The sequence below is a fragment of the Sminthopsis crassicaudata genome, chromosome 3 (genome assembly GCF_048593235.1).
Source record: "Sminthopsis crassicaudata isolate SCR6 chromosome 3, ASM4859323v1, whole genome shotgun sequence".
NCBI lineage: Eukaryota > Metazoa > Chordata > Mammalia > Dasyuromorphia > Dasyuridae > Sminthopsis > Sminthopsis crassicaudata.
The window spans coordinates 547,757,207-547,779,946 of NC_133619.1; the positions used below are offsets into that span (position 1 = coordinate 547,757,207).

The window sequence follows — 22,740 nt, forward strand, 5'->3', positions numbered from 1 at the left end:
GGAGAGACTTACTCTTGCCATAGGAGTCCTTGCATTGTTCTAGTTTTATTTTGGTTTATTTACTTCACATAGGATTAGTCAACATTATGATGCTAAGACCTCCCCGGTATCTGAGGAAAGGTGATTCAATGATTTGAATACTCCAAAGAGACAGAGAATGTAGAATGTTGAGCCACAGGTCTCTTTTATTGTCCTGACTCAGTTTCCCTAATTGGTTCTACCTCAGTTTCCTTAACTGTTCTGTCTCACTCCCCTTAGTTGCAAATCCCCCCTCTGGTTCATTCAGAATGAGGGCCACTTGCTCTAAGGTTATAAATTGTCAAAGTGAGACTCAAGAGGAGGGGGAGTTCAGACTTCCTGGCTCCTCACTCCTTCTGCCCTCAAGCATTAATGGCACTGCCCCCTCTGAATATTCCAAAAGATAAGACTCCGGGATACCTCGCTGACATCTTTACTTCTGTTCATTCGGACACCCTGACTCTGGCTCCCTAGTTCCCCTCCCCCTCAGCACCAGGTTGATAGTCCGTTCCCACTCTCAGTGCGCTGACCCGCCTCCGTCTACCCCTGTAGCTGAGCCATGTGTGTATATACGTCATGGAGAACTCACACTCACCACTGGAGACTTTGAGAGAGAGTCCTGTCCAGTCACTCATACTCTCCAGTTAACAAAGTGTGAAAAACTCTCTCATCTCTCTCTTGCCTCAGTTTCTCCGGCATTACCCTATGAGTGAATCGGGACTGAAATAGCTCAAACGAAACAGAAGACGTACAGGTTTGGAGAACTACCCCGCGTGTTCACACGCACTACTTGTGCTTGAGCGGTTGTGAAGCGTTCCGTCCTGGCCCGCCACAGTCGGACACCTTGTAACTGACTCCAGCCACAATGAACACCCACCAGCACCAACCAGCAACAGCTATCATTGCGGGTCAGTCCAGGAGAGCCAGTGATCGGGTGTAAGGCTTATCTAAGAAGTGCACGATCAGAAAAGGGGGAAGGCCAGAACGGACAATCTCGGCGCTGTGCGGGGGCCAGGGACGTGCCAGTCCCATAAGAGGGCCTGTGGATCTTGGGTCTGAAGTTGGAAGGCTTAGAGATAACCGGGCACAAAGAAGCTTTAAAGGTCTAAGTGCCTGGCTCAATAGCAGGGCCGTGGTGAAGCTCATTTGGGCCCGGACGCTCCCCGCCACCTGGTCTCCCTTCACCCCAGACAAATGGAGGGCGCGGACAAGAATGCCCTAGAACGGACGGTATTCTGGGCCCCACGAGGGAGAGCCCACATAGACGACCTCAGAGTAGTGAAGTAGTTGTTACTATTTTTGTATCCGTCCCCTCTCTCCCTTCACCGGTTCAGTCCCGGAGAGATGCTGAGGTCCTCCCCCACATCCCACAGCCGTCCTCTCCACCCCAGTAATCAAGTTGCAGGAAAATCCCGGAGTTCCGGAATCCTCGGCCTGGAATTCTTCCCGTGTGGCAAAGAACCTTCTGATCTGGGCATGCTCAGTAGCCGGCGAGAAGGAGGAGGGGAGGAAGGCTCTCCTCATCCCTGCGGGAGGAACCCTCTCACCGGACTCCAGCTGCTCCACGGTGGCGGAAGAGCAGACGGCGGGGGCGACGGCGTCCTGGAGACCAAAGAGAGATGGAAGCGGAGGCGCCGGCGTCGTCCCGGTTGGTGGAGGAAGAATTAGGTGGGTGCTTGCGGGTACAGCAGTTTTTGCCATTCTCTCCCCTCTTTCCCCCCTAGAATGGCGCGTGCCGGGGACTGAGGCGAGGGAGGCCCGAGGTGGTGGTGGTGGTGGTAGGGGGTGCCATTGTTTAAGATCTACCCCCGCTTTCTACGATGGTACTTCCCTCGGGGGAGTGTGAAAGCCTCTTAGGAACCTACCACCCTGAGAAGAGGGGGTGGCTGTGGAAGAGTGAGGGACCTCAAGCGGAGGCGGGGAGGACCCGGAGGAGGATGCGCGGGCTGCCCTGGGGCCCGGGCTGGGGTTCGAGCGCACTGGAAGGAAGGTGGAGGAGATGTGCTCTTTCCCCGCTGTCCTCCCCTTCTCCACCCGGCCTGTGGTAAGAAGGGAGCACAGAGCTTTTCGGGGACTCCGGGGATTGGATGTGAAAAGATAAGAAGCAAACTGTGCCCGTTTTTGTCCCCAGCAAGGATGAACTTGAACTCGGGGCCCAGGACGGAACTGGAGCCGTTTGTTTGCTGCTGGCAGTGAACTTGGCCGTGGTAAACAGCCGCCGCCAGATTGTAGCAGTTTTGTTGTTTTGTTTTGTTTTTAAACGAAGAGGCAAAAAAGCTTGAGTTCTCACCATTTCCTCGCATAAGGCTTTGAAAGCAACCGTGGTTTCTTCTTTTGAATTTTTTCTTTGCCATCTGTAGCCCCCCCCCCCCCCCCTTAGAACTCTCCCCCTTTTCCTACGGTTCAAGAGACTGAGTAAATACATGAAGTGTGATTTTTTTTTTAATGTGTGTGTGTGGGGGGGGGGGGAGTGGGGCAGTGTGTATTGACTTGTACTGTTCTTGATAGGGTTGAGACTCTTAGCTGTAAAAAACATGGGTAATAACAGTAATAACATTTAGATGGGACTTACTAGGTGCCAGGCCCTGTGCTCACTAAACACTTGATAGCTATCTCATTTAATCAAGTATAACTTTTAGGAAATAAGACAGGAACATCTTTTAATTTAAACTGATATAAAAATCATGTATAAAGTTATATAATTTAAAATTATTACACGTAGTGATAAATAGGGGTGTCCCAGAATTGAGAATTGGACTCCTTTCAGCTTCTCCCAACACTTGGAGTATGATTACTTTACAAACCATTTTTCTTGGTTGTGCTTTGGAAAATGAGGATAAATGGTTGTGGTTCTCATCTGCACCATAATGATATTGAAGAATTAAATATGCGGGAGACAATTTAAATCTTCCCGAGGTCATAATAAAATGAAAATGTTATTGTTCACTTGTGTCTGACTTCATCACCTTGTGGGGAGTTTTCTTAGTAAAGAAACCGGAGTGCTTGGCTATTTGTTTACTTCTCTAGCTTATTTCACAGATGAAGAAATTCAGGCAAACAGGTTAAGTGACTTGTCTGGATTACAGAGCAAGTAAGTAACTGTCCAAGACCCCGGGTTTGACTCCAGGCTCAGCCATCCTAGAAGGAAAATAGAGTTCAATAATTTAGTCTCCTCACTATATATTATCTATTTCTTCTTTTGTTCTTGTGTTATACTTAAGTATTCATCATCAGCCTCAGTCCATTCTGAGCTTTTGATACTATTCTTACTTGATGCTATCCTTCTTTTTCATATTTATCCCGTGTTACTTATTCCTTTTAATCTTCCGTAAATGTCTTTTAAAAAAATCTAGTTTGATTAATTTTCTGTGCATTTACACCATTCTGTTTAATCAGCTTTCCTTTTTTCCTTTTAATATAACAAATTGTTTGTGTCTGCAGAACTTCTCAAGAAACTTTTTATTTATCTTGAGCTGACTTCCCCTGTAAGATAGTATATACCAATGGATCCAACTTAGATCCAACTTATTCTTTCTCTTTACTCTTTGAAAGGATCTATGATTTTAAAATATGATTATTTCCTCTAGTGATAACGGATCACAGTCCATCCATTCCTACTTGCCTATGATGTGATTTATCCATACTCTACCATAAATTTGTCATAGAAAGTCAATCCAATATGTTGAGGGCCTTCTTTGCTTTTCTTGACAATGCAAGAATGCATGAGGCTCATCTGCAGTTTTATTAGCTGATTTTTTTTTTCTCATGTTTCTTTGATAATCTTTACACTTTCTTAATAATTTTTTGTAATGTGTGATAACCAAATCACATGTTTTCTATGCCTTTTCTGTATTCTTTGGGTGATTTATTTAACATTTCATTTCTTCAAGTGTCTGTTATCTTCAATTATTAGAGTTATATAACACTGATGTAATATTAATGTGGAAGATGGGCCTTTGTTTCAAGAGAATCTTGTGGGTTTTAAAAAATTGTTTCTTAAGACTAATGTATCCTTTCTTCTTCTTCTTAAACTATGGGCCCAAGTCATAGTCCATTTACACAATTTGTCAAGACTGTTAGAAAAGCTCTACAAGTTGTCCTTCCAATTGTGAACCATAGTCCATGCTGAAGATATTCATCCACTTTTTTTTTCCCTATGCAGGTTGTTAGACCAAGTGTTTTTGAGTGACTATGGATCTCAATTAGGAGGCCCTACAGTTCACTAGAGCTAGAAATAATCACTTCAATGCCATGAGATGCAGGATTAGATCTCCAATGTGACAGTGGCAAATTTAGGGAGCATCTATCTCCTTTATTTCTTAATGATCAGAGGATAATCAGACAAACTTTTTTTTGGTTACTTCAGGGAATTGTGTATAATTTAAACATATACGTGGGGGGCATGTTGTTGGAGGAACCTTTAAGGTAGTGGTTTGCTCTACTAAATTAGGTAATTAAAAAAAATTAATCTCATTGAGATCTTGTATTTTCTTAAGTTAGTTGCTATGGTGAGTCTCCTGTGAAATATCCCTAATTAAAGCCTTCCCATTCCCTTCTAATGCTTGGATGTCTTTGTTACATGCTAGGTTATTTAAAAACAAAAACAAAAAAACCCAACTTTAACATTGATGGACAAATAGGCAAATGGGTCAACATCTATTAATGGTCTTTTAGTTATCTGTTTTACTAGTGTAAAGTCAGAATTTTTTTTCTGTGCTTTTGGTATCTTTTCCAGATATTTTGAGAATTGTTTTCTTATTACTTTTAAAATTGTCGCCTTTAGCATGTACTGCTTCTGTAATAATTGCTTTTTCTATATTTGTTTCTTCAGTGTTGTTTTAATTTTCTTTCTAAGTTTATCTAGGGGTGGAATGATAACAGCAAATCCAGCTGCTTTAGTGACTTTGATCTTGAAAAGAGTTCTTTGTATAATCCTTTAAAAGACACCTTTTTGTCTGTCCTTCTTTCCAAATAGAAAAACTTCTCTTTCTCCTCCATTGATTGTGACCCAGCTGTATTCTGCTATATTTTCTCTCTGAAGTTTCTAGATTTCCTCATGCATATTTCTTTTAAAAATATAATACTATTTCCCCGCCCCTAATAATTTATTTTCTTCCTATTAAATGGCCTTTCAGTCATATTCTGTCACAAATTCTCTCTCAGTATGCCTATGAGATTAGATTTGCCTATATTCTCTATCTGTAGTTTATGATGTCTAATACTTAGACTTTGTGTGTTTTTAAATATAGACATTTGAGTAGAAAGATTTTTATTACTGACTTTCTCCTTGGATATTTTATTTGAACTTGGTCTCTACTGCTATGTTCTCTAAGTTGCACTATCTTTTCTACTATACTATTCTTTTTCCTTCCTTTTTAATTTAAAGTCTTCTTAATAATTTAGGTTTAAGTAACTAATTACTTGTGAATGGTAAGAGGAAGGAAATGTAAAAAAATAATACCAAGATTAAAAATATAGGAAACTGCTTGAATTATGGTGCTAGAAATAGTGACATCTGTTTAAAGAGTAGATTTTCAGGGGAAGGTAATAAAGTTAGCTTTGGAAATGTTGAGTTTAAAGTGCCAGTGGGTTATGTAAATAGAGATCTTTGATAGGAAGTTGAAGTTTAAAAAAATGTCACAAGAAGTAATATGGTCTGGAGACATAGATAAGAAAGATCATCATCATAACTAGAACTTATATAGTGCTTTAAGATTTATATAACACTTTATATAAATCTCAATTTGTCTTGCTAATTCTGAGAAGTTGGTACACTTATTCCTATTTTTCATACGAGAAAACTGAGGCAGACAGGTTAATTTAACTTGTCTAGCATCATATAGCAAATGTCTGAGAGCAGATTTGAGTAGGTCTTTTTGACACAATGTCTCAGTCTATCTACTGCTCCACTTTATTTTCCTCAGAAATTATCTTCATAGAAGTGATAATTGAAACATGAAAGGAATAATATGGCCAAGGGTAAAGAGAGAATTTTGAACAAAAGAAATATCCTTGGAAGAATGTCATGGTTAAGGGATTGGGAAGATGATGAATAGAAAAGAAAGATTTAAATTTTATTAAAGTACAAGTTAAAAATAATCATTGTATATAAAATTAATTGGAAAAAATGGAAACAGTTACCCAAATTGAACTAGATGTTAAATTGTCAAGGAAATTATGTAATCCATAATTTATCATAATGGAGTAAATTATATCACAGTATCATAGAATCTGAGAATTGAGGATCTCAGAAGCCATTAGAATCAGCTTATACCAGAATAAGTATCCCCTTTACAACATTCCGAAGAAGTAGCCATACAGCCTTTGCCTAAAGATCTCTAGTGAATGGAAACCCACTACCTTATGAAATAGTCTTTTCGACTTTGGACAGTTTTAATTATTTGGCAGTTTTTCCTTACAAAAAGCTATCATGTTTCCATTTGCTGTCTTGTCCTCTCCAATTAATTTAAAAAAATATGTTCTAGCATGGAAATATTCTCAATGGTAATGACCTTTTTAAAAGTAAGAATAGTATTTTATGGTTTTGCTCTCTAAGTGTAGCTGTTAATTGTACAACAGTGTGTTAATTGGAATAAAAAAAATTCTTGATTATAGAAATAGCGCATGTATTACATCCCTCAGAGATAGACTACTCCAGCAGAAAAGGAGAAGCCAGAAATGTCCAAGTTGCCCTAGGTTATCGCTGATGTGGTTAAACTATATAAAAAGGATCCTTAAAAATGCAGTCTTTAAAATACTTTGAAATGATATGGGAAGTGACATTTTGTTCTACACATAAATCATACTTAATTTATCCTTTTTAATGTGAAGGTGACATTTAATACCACAAAGAGAGAGTTGATTTTTGAAAGAAATTCATTGCATATGTAGAGCATTTTGAAAAAGGATATCTAAAAACACTTTTCATCATTTTGTGCTTTTAGTGAAAATGATGTCAATTAAAAAAATTATAATATTTGAATGCTTAAGATCTGGAAACAGTTTTTTATCTGTTTAAATATTTCCTTTCCCTAAAGAATTTCGGCAGATTTTGAACCCATTTGTCATACATAGAAAAATGTAATGCCTTCTAATTAGTTTGTAAAATCTTAAGGGAAGATGGAGATTTACTTCTTGCTGTTTTCTTTTTGAAGAGGACCAGTGGCATCATGGGTGATATCTTGACTCATGTGTGAATTGGATTTAAGTGAGGCAAAGTTTCACAGAGTCATCATGACCTCGATCTTCTATAAGTCATTGAAGTCTAGTGACAAGATAAAAGCCAAGATAATTAGTGATGGCCCAGGATGCAGGAATGACCTGACCAATCTCTAAATGCTCCATTGTACTTTAAGTGCTCCATTGTACTCTTAAGATCTGGAAACATTTTTTCACCTGCTTAAATATTTTCTCTCCCTAAAGAATTTCGGCAGTTTTTGAACCCATTTGTTATACATAGAAAAATGTAATGCTTTCTAATACTAAACAGCTGGCCTCATGGTTGTTGGCATTAATTATTATCTGCTCTTTCTATTGGGGAAAGTCTTCATATGTTTGGGGTACATATTTTAACCCTCAACTTTATTTATCCTACCTGCTGAGAGAGTTTACTGGTCTATGGTCACTCTGCATGCTATAACTTCTTAGAGCCAAAGGTGAAAGTTGAAATCTTATTAACGTAAAAAAAAAATAAAGTGACTAAGAAAACACTGTCATCTGTTTTTATTTCTATATAAAAACATCTCTATTAAAAAGAACTCACGTCTTTGACGTATGTTATGGTATCATGGAAACAAATATTACTAGAGAATAGGCAAGCTTTTGCAAATGGTATTCCATAGCAGACCACATCTTCACTTTTGCAAAATTGACCAAAGTATGTAGGAAACTGATTATCTCACATTCTCAATTATTTTATTGACTACAAAAATTGCTTGATTTGAGTATAGCAAAATCTCTAATCATAAATACTAGGTGAATCATAAAACACAAATTTACCAAAAGTATTTACAGTGATGAAGGATATCCATTGCACAGTCCCAATCAGATGATCTAGACATTTCTGTTTGTAGGTATCATTGTGCTGATTTTATCAATCCTTGGATCAAGGAAGAGATTATTGAATAAATCCCCTAATGATTAAAGAGTTTGGCTTAACTATTCACATAACAGCAATTATCTAATAAACAGCTAATTCACATAAAGCAATTAGCATAAAACAATTTAGCTAAAAGCTAAATAAAGCTTTGTTCTAACTACTATATGTATTTAGATGGACAACTGATGGATCTTGTCTATCAATATATGTATACTTTGGACAGTATTGTATGTCAGTTTTATGATGGCTTGCTTGCTCAGGTCCTGGATGTTTTATTTCAATTTTTTCCCCAGTTATATTGAAAAAAATTTTTTTCACATTTGTTTTTAAAATTTTTTGAGTTCTAGGTTCTCTCCCTTTTCCCTACTCATAGTTAAGAAACCACTTATGAAGCTCTAAGTTCTGGATAATGGACAATGCTCTTTTTTTTCCCCAGTCATCAATGGAGTAAAACAATTCTCTGCTTGTTCCTATGTTTTTTATCATGATGTTTTCAGCCATGTGGTCAGATGGCTTCAATGAGGACGAACACATCCTTGAAGTCAGCTACTGTACTGATGGTAAATTTTTCAACTTGAAAAAGCTAAACTCCAAAACTAAAGTGGAGAGAGTGCTGGTGCATAGCTTTTTGTTTGCAGGTGATTGTGCATTCATTGCAGCCTCAGAAGCTGAGATGTAATAAAGTATTGATGGATTCTCTGCTGCTTATTCTAATTTTGGCCTAACAATCAATACTAAGAAAACATAGGTACTTCTTCAGCTAGTACCATATTACCCAAATGTGGAACCATCAGTTACAGTAAATGGAGACGTTTTGAATGTTGTAGATATAATGAAAAGTGTGGAAGAGAAGAAATAATAGACTGACTCCCAAACTGAAGGTCTACATAGCCACTGTGCTGACTCATTCTTGTATGCTTGTGAAACCTGGATGATCTGTTACCAGCTTGATGCCAGGAGACTGAATGGCTTCCATTTTAATTGTCTTAGGAACATTCTGAAGACCGCCTGGCAGGATGAGGTACTAGACACTGAGGTCCTTTTTCAAACTAAACTGCCAAGCATTCCAGCTCTGCTGCAGAGAGCACAGCTCCGTTGGGCTGACCATGTTGTTGGAATGTCAAATATGTTCTTGCCAAAGAGACTGTTTTATGGAGAACTCATGCAATGCACGCACTCACATGGTGGTCAGAAAAAATGATACAAGGACACTCTCAGAGTCTCTTATGAAACTGCACAGAACTGCCCAGCATGGTGTGCCCTTATCAGAGGAGAGGCTATGTTCTATGAGCAAAGCAGAATTCAAGTAGTTCAAAAAACCCCACAGGATCTGCACCTATAGAGAATCTACCCCAAATGTCCTCATGGATTATTGGTGTCCGACCTCTGGTGGAGCATTCTGAGCCCATGTTGGTCTGATGAACCCCAGGCACACTTTAACTTGACTCTCACATAGTGGTGTTATTTTGAGAACAAAGGATAACAACTAGCCAACTTTGGATAGATATTGCAAATAGCTGGTTATTTAAGTCAGGGATTAAATGAGAGGGCCAGTGATCTGGATTACTGAAGAAAATTTTAGAATTTCTTTAGTGACTGAAATTTAATGACTTCAGTTCCCTGAAATACAAAGGCCCATCCTTCTTAATACCAATATTATACTTGTGGTTGTGTATGGTTGTAGGTTGTGGGATGTAGCAGTCTTCAAATAATTGAAATTGATTATCACAAGATGGGTGCATAGAAGGGGTGAGCAGGTTACAACATGTAACAAAGTACTATGGCAAATTGTAGTAAAGAGTGACATCAAAGAAATTCATGATTGAAAAATTATTGGCTAATCATTTGGTAGAATCAAAAGTGAGGTATTAGATTACTTGTGAATTTTACTAGTATCTGTTAATGTCAGGAAAATTTGAGAGAGACTTCACAATATTGGGTGGATCCTTTGTGGTGAACTTAACAGAAGGATATGGACAAGATTTGCACCAATAGGTGGGCACAGGTTGTAGTCTTATTATTTAGAGGGTGCATTAGTATCAATGAGATAACAGATCGATGAAGAACATAAAGATTTAGAAAAGCAGATTTTAATGGAAAGACAAGAAATTGAAGAAATATATCAGTGTGTAGTAATGAAAAGATATTTAACTCTTAAAAATAAGATTGATAACAAGTTTGATTAATACATCTTAAAAATATCTGAAGAATAGAGGACAATTAACCACAAATACATATCACATATTTACATGAATTGAAATCATCATATCCTTTACAAGGTAAAATCACAAAGAATGAAATTCAAAACAATTCTTAGTGAAAGAGAGTTCTAACAATTAATTAAATCGATCTCATTTTGTTAATAGAATCAGATTTCTGGTTATTATGAAAATTACTCATTCCAACTTTCTATGATTTCATGTTATTTTAAATTAATATTTAATATATAAGAAAACAAATTTGTCTTGTGTTTAATTTTTTGGTAATGGAGAGCATGGTATTTTTATCCAAAAAAGTGTTTTTGGTTTTTTGTATGTGTGAGGCAGTTGGGCTTAAATGACTTGTCTAGAGTCATACACTAGCAAATGTTAACTATCTGGGGCTGGATTTGAACCCAGGTCCTCCTGACTCCAGGCCCTGACTTCTATCTACTGCACCATCTAGTTATCCCCCCCAAAAAGTTTTGAAAAGGCAGAAATAGCATTTGCTTTCACATCCTTGCCATATTTGGAGGACTTGTCCATTTGGAGGACTGGTTATATACTTATGGAAACTTATGATTTTGAAAGGGCTCATAAACCTTCTTCTAGATCAGGGATTCTGAGATTTTTTTTGTGTCATGGACTCCTTTGACAGTCTGAACTCTTACGTATCCCTTCTCAGAATAATGTTTTTTAAATGTATAAAGTAAAATACTTAGGAAATCAACCATATTGGAATATAATTGTAAGAATGTTGAAAAGAAAAAAAAAATTCCCAGATTCCAGGTTAATAACCCCTAATCCTTATCTTGTATTTTAAAGTAGCAACTATATTCAAACTTTATTTACCCCATCCCTCAAAAATCCTCCAGCAACACAACAAATCCAAACCCTAACAACAGGAACTACAAATAAAACTCCTTAACAAAAGATTTCTGTGACAATTAAATATATATCAGCTTGCATTTAGTTGCATTTCAATACAGAATAGTACGAGGTATTATATAATATGTGAAAGAAAGGGATGTAGCCATTGACCTTAAGCAACTTAGGTTTTGTTGGGGAAATATATTAAAAAAGATTTAAAAAACAGTATAAATAGTGAATATAGTACTAGCTTTATCAGAGGGACTTCATTCAAATGCTAGTTCTGCCACTTCTTCTGGTGAATCTTGGACAATTCATTGGACTGTTTGTGACCTTAGTTTCTTCAGCTGTCCAATGATGTTTGGATTAATAGAAATCTAAGACTCTGTCCAGCTCTAAAATTGTGATCCTGTGCTGCTTTGTAAATTTTTTAACTTTTATTTTTAGGGATTCTTTTCAAATATGAATTAGACCAGATGGTTTTAAGGTCCTTTCTACTTTTTGAGATTATATGATTCTCTAATGTACCAACTAAGTTAATAAGTAAAGAGTAGATGACTGATTATTAGTAATCAGGAAAGAAGGATTTAAATTTTGAATAGGTATTTGAGGGATGAGAAAAAAGCAAAAAGGCATAGATTGGTGTGGAGGAGTTGGCAAGGTATTCCTGGGTAAGGTGAATGTCATGTGTTATAACAGTCATAATAATGTTTTTCTAATATCTTTCCTTCAGCTTCAGTTTAAATTTATTCATTATGAGCCTATCTTTACCAGACAGTAATAAATGTTAGTAGTACAAAGCTAGTTATATGCAGTCATTCCCCAATTCGTGAGTTAATTACATCCTAGAAATAAATTGTTTGGAATTTGATATTGAAAAAATAATTTTCCTTATGGGATAAATATTATAAATTGTAATTATAATAAAAGTGATTTACATTTGTTTTTAACACCTTAAAGATTGCAACTCTGTAAAGCAAGAAGTTTCAATGGAAATATTCTTATTTTAGAGATATAAAAACAGACTCTGGTAGTCTCTATGTTCTTGATTGTGACCATGTATGGGTGGAATTTGAATCCAGATCTCCTATTTATGAGTCTGATATTCTTCCCCCCCCAAGTAATGTTTTATTTCTCCAAATAACATAAAAGACAGTTTTTACTTCATTTTTGTAAGATTTTGTGTTCCAAAATTTTTCTCCTGCCCTTTTCTGTTCCTCCCTCCCCAAAACAGCAAGCACTTTGATATAGGTTTAACATGTACAAGTCTTTCAAACATATTTCCATATTTGTCATGTTGTGCAAGAAAAATCAGATCAAAAGGGAAAAAGCCATGAGAAAGAAAAAGAAAGCAAAAAAAGGTGAAAAAAAAACTATGTTATGATTCACATTCAGTCCATAGTTCTCCCTCTGGATATAGATGGCATTTTCCAGCCCAATTGTTGTTGGAACTATGTTGAATCACGGCATTGCTCAGAAGAGCCACGTCCATCGAAATTGATCATCACATAATCTTGCTGTTGCTGTGTGCAGTGTTCTGTTGGTTCTGCTTACTTCACTCAGCATTAGTTTATGTAAGTCTTTCTTTTCTGAAATCACCCAGTTTACATTTCTTGTAGAATCTTCCATTACATTCATATAACTTATTCAGCCATTCCCCCTATTGATGGGCATCCACTCAGTTTCCAGTTTCTTGCCACTATAAGAAGGGCTGCCACAAACATTTTCTCACCTGTGGGTCATTTTCTTTCTTTTATGATCTCTTTAGGAAATAGACCCTATAACGACCCTACTGGATCAAAGGATATATGCCTAGTTCTATAGCCTTTTTAGGAATAGTTCCAAATTGCTCTCCAGAATGGTTGAGTCAGTTCAGAACTCTATTAATGTCCCTTTTTTCCCCCACATCCCTTCCAACATTTATTATTATCTTTTCCTGTAATCTTAGTCAATCTGAGATGCATGAGATGATACCTCAGAGTTATTTTATTTTGCATTTATGAGTCTAGCATTCTTGCAAAAGCTTGTTGGCTCTCCAAACCCTTTTTAATCTATATAGTTGAAAAGGGGACCATGTGATGTAAATGGAAGGATGCATTTCCTTTTCCTTTCCTAAGTATATCAGAACACTCATTTCCTTAGTGAAGTACATCTTAGGAAGATATTAATAGAAAGATAATATAATTCTGTTAATTTGCATTTAAAAATGTTTAATGACTAATAATCCCTTAACTCCCTAGAAATATTTGCTTTTAATATAAAACAAATTAATTTCAGTTGATAAAATTTCAGACTTTGTGGCTAAAGAGGAAAAAATCAGATAGAATGGGGGTGGGGAAGATATTTGGACTTGAGTTTGTCACATTCATTCCTGTTATCAGCTTCTTTCCTGTTCCCATTTCAGGTTCTATAGAATCTTCAAGGTTTCCCCCCTCAGCTGTTCTCATACGTATAGTAGAGTATTTTCCAGTACTTCTATTTGTTTGAAACTTGTAAACTTCTATAAAATGCTACTCCAATATCTTATTGTGTCAAAATGACCTAGTTTCCTAAAGGCCATGCAGCTGAGTAAAAGCTTTTGTAGGTCTTACCCATCTAGAAAAATCTTCAAGTATAAGCTTAATCATGGAGTGTGCGTCTGTCATTTGGGAATTTGCCTGATTTTAGAGAAGGTTATCATTAGAAATTGGTCATTAGGAAATGAAATTTCTGGGCCATGGAAATTTTTGAAACTAAATGTTGCAGAAGTACAAAAAATAGCAGGGGATGAAATTACCCTACCAATAAAAAAAAAAGAAATCTTGAAGTATTGAAGTATCTAGGTACCTCCTATATTTGATATGAATAAAATGGATCTTAAAAATCATTAAAATATTAATATTATAATATTATACCAACATTAGTAACAATAATTAATAATAATTATTAAATATTAATACTATAATAATTAATAGTAATATTTAAATATTACTAACAGTGGCAAGATGGGGGTATTAGGACCTATAGGAGGTCAGGTCCCCATGCAAAATCAAAAATATACCAGAAAGAACAATGATAAAACCAAGAAAATTGTTTACAAATTCCTCATTCAAAGATTAAACAAGGAGGAACAAGCTAAAGCCAAAAGTGTGTTGGTGACCCATCCACTGTAAGAGATTGACCTAGACAAGCATCTAGGTATTCTAGGCCCAAAGCACAGCAGGAGATAATTTCAAATGATTCTTGCAGAAGGCAGGATCTACTTATAGCACTAAATCCAGTATCATATATAAAGACCTATCCAAATTCTTCACTACAGGAGTAGCTTTTGATTTGAATTCAAGCCCCTAATCCAGAAATTGAGGCTGGAGATAGGATGAACCACCAAATACAGCAAAGAATTACCATTGATGGAAGCCTGAAAAAATGCTTTGGTCATAAGGATTAAAAAACAAACAAAAAAAAAACCTTGAAAAATTGAGATTAAAAATAAAATAAATAAGGAGGAAAGGACATCAAAGATAATTAGTTTTAAATATTGGGTATTATACAGTTTTCAAGAATTGAACTCCTTGAAAATTAGGGCCAAACAGAAAACAACAATGTAATGACATAACAAAAGATTGAAGAAAATACAAGACGTAAACAAAGATCAAGGAGAAATCTAAGGATCATTAGAATAACTGAAAGTCATGGTCAAATAGAGAAGGCCTAGATATGCTGTATCAATAAAAATAACAAATACAAATTGCCTAGACCTCTTGGAACCAGAGGGGGAAAGTGGAAATAAAATGTTTACCTACTTTGTGAAATTCCAAAATGAGAACTCCCACGAACAATATAACCAAAATCCAGAGGTTCTAGATAAAGGAAATACTGCAAGCAGAAAGAGTTCAAGTGCCAAGAATCCATGGTCAAGATTATATAAGAATTCACACTTGACATATTCTGAAAAAAGAGAACTTGGAATTTAATACTCAAAAGGTAAATGATAAAAAACCTTATAACTAAGAATAACCTAACAAAAGTAAAATTCTAAAGAGAAAAATAGATATTTTATGAAATAGAGGATTTTCAGGCACTCCTGTTGAAAAATCACAACTGATACTTTAAAATGGAAACAAAGAAGATAAAAGGAACATAGATACACATCTGTGATCAATTGGAAGAGACTGTGAGGATGAATTGTTTTTAATGCTAAAAGATCAGTTGAAAAGCTCTCAGAGCCTTACTGTCTTTAAGAATCTTAGCCACAGTTAAAAAGAAAATCATCAAAGATGATTATTTTTGTTTTTTTATTTTTTGACAGTCTTAGGAAAACAAGGAAATTGGATGGATAATATATTTAACAGGGAAAAAAAGGGAAATCTAGCTCACATATTAGGTTATATGAAGCACAGAGAAAGTGATATGAGGAATGGACATCTTATTAATTTCACTTTCATCTGAACTGGCAATTATGAAACTGATTTTAAATTGCACATTTTCCTCCATTTTATTCATTTGTATATTTTTCCTTTATCTGCATTTCCATATTTTTAAAGTATGAGAAGGTAACAAAAGTTTTTCTAAAACTTGTGATTTATAGAATCTGGTTTACACTTCATTTTTCTTTTTCCATTTGCCTTTCACTGGATCGCAGGCATAGAAATAGAAATGTACAAATAAATACACACATATTATATGTATATATATGTATATATATATATATATTGTGTAATATTGATTAGTATAGCATCTAAATAAAAATTAATTGAACTGCAAGAAAAAGTGATGAAACTATAATATGATAGAATATCAATGTATTCTTTTCAGAGTTGGACAGATCTAAGAAAACAATTAAAAAAACAAACTAATAGATTTTTAAGGTATTAGAGATAATGGATCTCTAATAATTAACAAATGGGAATAGAAAGGAGTTTGTTATCCAACTATATATAACAACTTTGCAAAAATTGTATTGCGACATAAAAGCCTCAATAAAAAATTAAAAAAAAAATAAAAACAAAAATATTAAGCATCCTTTATTTACCACAGTACAATAAAACTATATCAAATAAAAGGTCTTTAAGGACTTAAAAATTAATTGGAGACTAAATAACTTAATATCAAATAATTGGTCAAAGAACAAATCATAGAAATAATAGGAAATTTCATCAAATGAATTGACGAGATAATCACATCAACAAAAAAGAGGACAAATCAATAATTGAACATGCAAGTGAAAAAAAAAACACCTAAAAAAGCAAAAATGATTTTCTAACTAAATGACAAATTAGAAAATTTCAATATCAAAGGAGAGATTAGGAAAACTAAAAACAAAAACAAAAAAAAGCTCTAATGAATAAAACTAGGAGCTACCTCTTTAAAACTAAAACTAATTAAATGAATAACTGGCTACTTTTATTTTAAAAAGAAGAAAACCATGTTATTCCTTTAAAAATTAAAACTATTTCAGAACACTTGAAAATGAAACAAAGCTATTAGAAAATATTTTGCCTAATTATATGCTGACATAACCAATAACTTAGATAAAATAGTTGAATACTTACCAAGATAAATAGCCAGATTAACAGAAAAATGGATAAATTAAATAACTCAATATAAAAAAATGAAGTGCACAAAGTATAATGAACTTTCAATGAAGAAAATCCTGAATCATATAATGTGAAAGTGAATTCTATCTAGTAAACTAAGGACAATTCCAGTAACACATCAACTATAAAGATAGGAAAATAAAGGGTTCTTCCAAACTGCTTCTGTGAAACAGATGGCAAAACCAAAAAGACAAAGATAAAAAAGAAAACTATAGACCAGTGTCCATAATGAACTAGTGAATCAAAAATATTCATCAAAATAGGCTCCAGCAAATGACTCCAATAACATATGTAACATGGATTGATCAACCTGCCATCTGGGGGAGAGGGGTAGGGTGAAGGAGGGGAAAAATTGGAACAAAAGGCTTGGCAGTTGTCAGCGTTGTAAAATTACCCATGCATATATCTAGTAAATAAAAAGCTATAATAATAAAAATATAAAAAATAAAATAAAATAAATAATATAATAGAAAGATCAAAATGGCATTACCACATAAAATAATTATTCATCCAACATCCATTCCTACTAAAAACGCTTGAGAGTATAGGAATAAGTGGAATATTCCTTAAAATAATAACGAGCATATATTTAAAACCATGAGTAAACATCATATGTAATGGCATTAAACTAGAACCTTTCCCTGTAAGATCAGGAGTGAAACAAGGTTGCCACTATGACCATTACTATTCAATATAGTATTAGAAATGCTAGCCTCGGCAATAAGAGCCAAGAAAGAGATTCAAGGAATTAGAGTAGGAAATGAGGAAATCAACTATTACTCTTTGCAGATGACATGATGGTATACTTAGAGAACCCCAAAGACTGCTAAAAAGCTATTAGAAATAATTCAGAATTTTAGCAAAGTTGCAGGATACAAAATAAATCCACATAAATCCTCAGCATTTTTATACATTACCAACACAATCCAACAGCAAGAGACACAAAGAGAAATTCCATTCAAAATAACGGTCGATAGTATAAAATATTTGGGAATATATCTACCAAAGGAAAGTCAGGAATTATATGAGCAAAACTACAAAACATTTGCCACAAAAATAAAGTCAGATTTAAATAATTGGAAAGACATTAAGTGCTCTTGAATAGGCCTAGCGAATATAATGAAGATGACAATACTCCCCAAACTAATCTATTTATTTAGTGCTATACTAATCAGACTCCCAAGAAACTATTTTAATGACCTAGAAAAAATAACAGAATTCATATGGAACAACAAAAGGTCGAGAACTTCAAGGGAAGTAATGAAAAAAAAAATAAATGAAGGTGGTCTAGCTGTACCTGATCTAGAACTGTATTATAAAGCAACAGTCACCAAAACCATTTGGTATTGGCTAAGAAATAGACTAGTTGATCAGTGGAATAGGTTAGGTTCACAGGGCAAGATAGTGAATAAAAATAGCAATCTAGTGTTTGACAAACCCAAAGATCCCAACTTTTGGGGTAAGAATTCATTATTTGACAAAAACTGCTGGGAAAACTGGAAATTAGTATGGCAAAAACTAGGCATGGACCCACATTTAACACCAAATACTAAGATAAAATCAAAATGGGTCCAAGATTTAGGCATAAAGAACGAAATCATAAATAAATTGGAGGAACATGGGATAGTCTACCTCTCAGACTTGTGGAGGAGGAAGGAGTTTGTGTCCAAGGGAGAACTAGAGACCATTTTGATGACAAAATAGAACATTTTGATTACACCAAATTAAAAAGTTTCTGCACAAACAAAACTAATGCAAACAAGATTAGAAGTGAAGTAACAAATTGGAAAAACATTTTTACAGTTAAAGGTTCTGATAAAGGCCTCATCTCCAAAATATACAGAGAATTGACTTTAATTTATAAGAAATCAAGCCATTCTCCAATTGATAAATGGTCAAAGGATATGAACAGACAATTCTCAGATGATGAAATTGAAACTATTTCCACTCATATGAAAGAGTGTTCCAAATCACTACTGATCAGAGAAATGCAAATTAAGACAACTCTGAGATACCACTACACACCTGTCAGTTTGGCTAAGATGACAGGAAAAAATAACGATGAATGTTGGAGGAGATGTGGGAAAACTGGGACACTAATACATTGTTGGTGGAGTTGTGAAAGAATCCAACCATTCTGGAGAGCAATTTGGAACTATGCCCAAAATGTTATCAAAATGTGCATACCCTTTGACCCAGCCATACTACTACTGGGCTTATATCCCAAGGAAATACTAAAGAAGGGAAAGGGACCTATATGTGCCAAAATGTTTGTGGCAGCCCTTTTCATAGTGGCTAGAAACTGGAAGTTGAATGGATGCCCATCAATTGGAGAATGGTTGGGTAAATTATGGTATATGAATATGGAATATTATTGTTCTGTAAGAAATGACCAACAGGAGGAATACAGAGAGTCTTGGAGAGACTTACATCAACTGATGCTAAGTGAAACAAGCAGAACCAGAAAATCATTATACACTTTAACAATGATACTGTATGAGGTTGCATTCTGATGGAAGTGGATATCTTCAACATAGAGAAGAGCTAATCCAATTCCAATTGATCAATGATGGACAGAATCAGCTACATCCAGAAAAGGAACACTGGGAAATGAGTATAAACTGTGAGCACTGTTTTGTTTTGTTTTGTTTTTCTTCCCAGATTATTTTTGGCTTCCGAATACAATTCTTCCTTTGCAACAACAACAACAACAAAATTCGGTTCTGCACATATATATTGTACCTAGGATATACTATAAAATATTTAATATGTATGGGAATGCCTGCCATCTAGGTGAGGGGGTGGAGGGAAGGAGGGGAAAAATTTGGAACAGAAAGGAGTACAACGGACAATGTTGTAAATAAAAAATTACCTATGGAAAAAAAATAATTATTCAGTTGGAACACCAAAGGCTAACTTTATAGAGCTAAAAAACAATAAAATTTCTCTGGAGGAACAAAAATTCAAAAATTTTGAGAATTGATGAAAAAAAAAAAAGGAAAAGTGAGAGGTTAGCAGTATTAGATCTCAACCTATAAAATAGAATGGCAGTCATCAAAATAATTAGATACTGGTTATAAAAATTAGGCCAATCAATGGAACAGATTAGATTCATAGCATATTGAAGTAGACAAACACTATAGTGTTAGGTTCAAGAAACCAAATAACCCCCTCCACTGGAATAAAGACTCACTATTTGACCTTTTTCCCCACGCCCAAAATTTGCAGTATGGCAGAAATTAAATTTAGATCATCATCTCCATATCATATGCCAAATTAAGCTTTTTTTTTTTTTCCCCCCTGAGGCTGGGGTTAAGTGACTTGCCCAGGGTCACACAGCTAGGAAGTATTAAGTGTCTGAGACCAGATTTGAACTGGAGTCCTCCTGAATTCAAGGCTGGTGCTCTATCCACTGCGCCACCTGGCTACTCCCAAATTAAGCTCTAAATGGATAAATGTCAGATTTAAAGAGTGACATTGTAAACAAATTAGAGGGTCAAGAAGTTAACTTTTCAAATCTATGGTTGGGAAAGAATTTAATAAATGTTAATACAATCACAAATGGGCAATTTCTATTAATCAAATTTAAAAGGTTACACAAATAGAACAAATGAAGTTAAAATTATGGTGGATATAGAAACTGGGAAAATTCCTTACAAATTTTTTTTTTTAGAATTTTTTTTCTCCTACAGTATATATGCATGAGTAATTTTTTTTATAATATTATCCCTTGTATTCATTTTTCCAAATTATCCCCCCCTCCCTCCATTCCCTCCCCCCGACGACAGGCAATCCCATACATTTTACATGTGTTACAATATAACCTAGATACAATATATGTGTGTAAATACCATTTTCTTGTTGCACATTAAGTATTAGATTCAGAAGGTATAAGTAACCTGGGTAATAGACAGTAGTGCTAACAATTTACATTCACTTCCCAGTGTTCCTTCTCTGGGTGTAGTTATTTCTGTCCATCATTGATCAACTGGAAGTGAGTTGGATCTTCTTTATGTTGAAGATATCCACTTCCATCAGAATACCTCTTCATACAGCATTGAAGTGTACAGCGATCTTCTGGTTCTGCTCATTTCACTCAGCATCAGTTGATGTAAGTCTCTCCAAGCCTCTCTGTATTCCTCCTGCTAGTCATTTCTTACAGAGCAATAATATTCCATAACCTTCATATACCATAATTTACCCAACCATTCTCCAATTGATGGGCATCCATTCAACTTCCAGTTTCTAGCTACAACAAAAAGAGCTGCCACAAACATTTTGGCACATACAGGTTCCTTTCTCCTCCTCAGTATTTCTTTGGGATATAAGCCCAATAACAGCAATGCTGGGTCAAAGGGTATGCACAGTTTGATAACTTTTTGGGCATAATTCCAGATTGCTCTCCAGAATGGCTGGATTCTTTCACAGCTCCACCAACAATGCATCAGTGTCCCAGTTTTCCCACATCCCCTCCAACATTCATCATTATTTGTTCCTGTCATCTTAGCCAATCTGACAGGTGTGTAGTGGTATCTCAGAGTTGTCTTAATTTGCATTTCTCTGATCAGTAGTGATTTGGAACACTCATATGAGTGGAAATAGTTTCAATTTCATCATCTGAGAATTGTCTGTTCATATCCTTTGACCATTTGTCAATTGGAGAATAGTTTGATTTCTTATAAATTAGGGTCAGTTCTCTATATATTTTGGAAATGAGACCTTTGTCAGAACCTTTACTACAAAATTTTTTTGATAGAGGTCTCATTCAAAAGAATATTATTCAAATTTATAAACATGAGATCTATCCCCTAATAGATAACTGGATATGTAAGTGTCAAAAGTTATGAAAAAGAAAAGAATATGTTATCTGCACTAGATAAAGAAAAAAAGTAGTTTTCTAAAGAATAAATTCAAGCTGTCAACAATTATGAAAAATTTTCCTAATAACTAATAATGAATGAAATATATAAGTACCTCGGAAGTTCTGCTCTATAGCTAACAAATTGGCAAAGAGGTCAAAAAAAGTAAAATGATAAATATTAGAAGAGGGGCACACTAGTGCATTGTTGTTGGAACTGAGAGTTGGTTTTGCTCTTAAAAAAAAAAAAAGGAACTATGCTGTTAAAGGAACTAAATTGTGCTTGCCCTGGTTATTCCACTATTTAACTTATATCCCAAAGAAATGACAAAAAGAGGAAAAGAACTCATATGGGTACAAATGTGTAATAAAGCTGTAGCACTTCTTTTTATAATTTGCAGAGAACTGAAACCTGGTTACCATCTATTGGGGAACAGCTTGTGATATAGAAGTGTAGAGGAATATTATTGTACCATAAGAAATGATAAAATTAATGGTTTCAGAGAAATTTGGGAAGACCTCTATGAAGTGATACATAAAAAATTTGTACAATGTCAACAACATTAAAAAAGAAAACAAGTTTAAAAGATTTGATAAACTCTAGTGCAGTGAATAACCATGATTTCAGAGAACTGAGAAATAGTATGCTCATATTCATCTTTTTACAATTGATGAATTCATGATGCTAAATAATATATAATTTCCAGACACAGCCAATGTGGGAAATTTTTTGCTTGAATTTGAAAATTATGAGTTTTTTTTTAAATTTTCTGTAGTGAAGATGGAAGGAACAGGACAGGAGGAATAGGGCAACCAAAAAAGAAAGAAAATGAAAAAAATTAGAAAAAAAGAAATGTAAAAAGCAGAATTTTCTTAAGAAAAAGTATGAAAAAGCAGAACAGCTTTTAAAAGTAGGGGTTGAATTTATAAACTTAAAAGGAAAAGCAAGGTCTACATAATAGATATCTAGAGTTTTGTTTGTAATATTCTTTTCCTCTGCTTACTATATGTTTGAAATTTACCATTTTATTTTAAGTTCTAAATCATCAATGATGAGGAAAAAGATCAAGAAAATCATATTTCAAACTTTTCAGTTATCACTACCTTAGTATTGAGTCTGTA

The 22,740-nt window shown here is 34.9% G+C and overlaps 1 protein-coding gene across 3 annotated transcripts in view; it reads left to right on the top strand.

Moving 5' to 3' along the window:
- SLC36A4 (solute carrier family 36 member 4) overlaps nucleotides 1–22,740 on the top strand; it is a 224,106-nt gene that overhangs the window by 147,162 nt on the left and 54,204 nt on the right. Inside the window, exon 1 of one of the 3 annotated variants that reach the window (XM_074304553.1) lies at nucleotides 1,511–1,686. The exons of the other annotated variants lie outside the window; for them this stretch is intronic. Coding sequence (XP_074160654.1) covers nucleotides 1,638–1,686 — 49 coding nt within the window. The 5' untranslated portion in view covers nucleotides 1,511–1,637. Of the gene's footprint in view, nucleotides 1–1,510; nucleotides 1,687–22,740 lie in introns of those variants that run through there. 3 annotated transcript variants of the gene reach the window in all.